At 59.1% G+C, this 915-nt stretch overlaps 1 protein-coding gene across 1 annotated transcript in view; it reads right to left on the bottom strand.

Moving 5' to 3' along the window:
* The window catches only part of LOC109834614 (FT-interacting protein 1), a 3294-nt gene that overhangs the window by 573 nt on the left and 1806 nt on the right, over positions 1-915 (bottom strand). Inside the window, 1 exon segment of the mRNA XM_020402650.1 lies at positions 648-915. This exon segment is cut by the window's right edge and continues 12 nt beyond it. Within this exon segment, the coding sequence (XP_020258239.1) occupies positions 648-915 (268 nt within the window).

Genomic DNA, 915 nt, shown 5'->3' with positions numbered 1-915 from the left:
AAGTACGGGCCCAAATGGCTCGACTCGAACCATTGGACCAATTCAACGCCTCGATGGAACGACATAGCCTTGGGATGTGTTCGACACCGTGCAGGCCCTAAGCGATCTGCCGTACTCGATAATCTCCGATACAAGCCACCGCCGATGGGCGACAAGCCTAATCGAGACGCTCCGCATGCGGAAAAGTCCGCATCAGGCTCTCGACCCTCGACACCGCAACCGAGTCTACTTCAACACGTACGCCTCTAACCGGCCAGTAACCCCGCTTCGGCCGCAAGAAAATGGGCGCGAGATCGAGCTAGCCATTCGGTTCACTTGCTCGCTCCTACATCACGCTAAATCCAAGCTACGGCTGCCCAATGCTCCCACGCATGCACTACGTTCCGCCGCTCTCAGCCCAGGCGCACAAACTCCTCCGACACACGGCAATGCGGATCGTATCGCCCGGCTTGCCGATCCAACGCGCCTCTGGGGTCAAGAAGTTGGTTTGGGTGGGTGGGGGTGGTTCAGTACATCTCAACACCGATGCGGCATTGTGTGGAGCATGAGGAGGAGCAGGCTAATTGGTATAGGGTCGTCGGATGCCTCTCGCAGTGCTGGCCGAGTATGCCTAAGTGGGCGCACGGGGGTCCGGCACGTGGTGGCACCGCGACGGTGTCGGAGGAGGTCTTGTTGCGCCGGGCTGAGAGGGCGGACGTAGTGCATGCGTGGGAGCATTGGGCAGCCGTAGGCTTGGATTAGGCTGATGTAGGAGGAGCAAGTGAACCGAATGGCTAGCTCGATCTCGCCCATTTTCTTGGCGCCGAAGGGGGTTACTGCGGTTAGAGGGTACGTGTTGAAGTAGACTCGGTTGGTGTCGAGGGTCGAGAGCCTGATGCGGACTTTTCCGATGCGGACGTCTCGATTAGGCTTGTC

The sequence above is a fragment of the Asparagus officinalis genome, chromosome 3 (assembly GCF_001876935.1).
Source record: "Asparagus officinalis chromosome 3, Aspof.V1, whole genome shotgun sequence".
NCBI classification, from domain to species: Eukaryota; Viridiplantae; Streptophyta; class Magnoliopsida; order Asparagales; family Asparagaceae; genus Asparagus; species Asparagus officinalis.
This window is presented reverse-complemented; position numbering and strand designations above follow the sequence as displayed.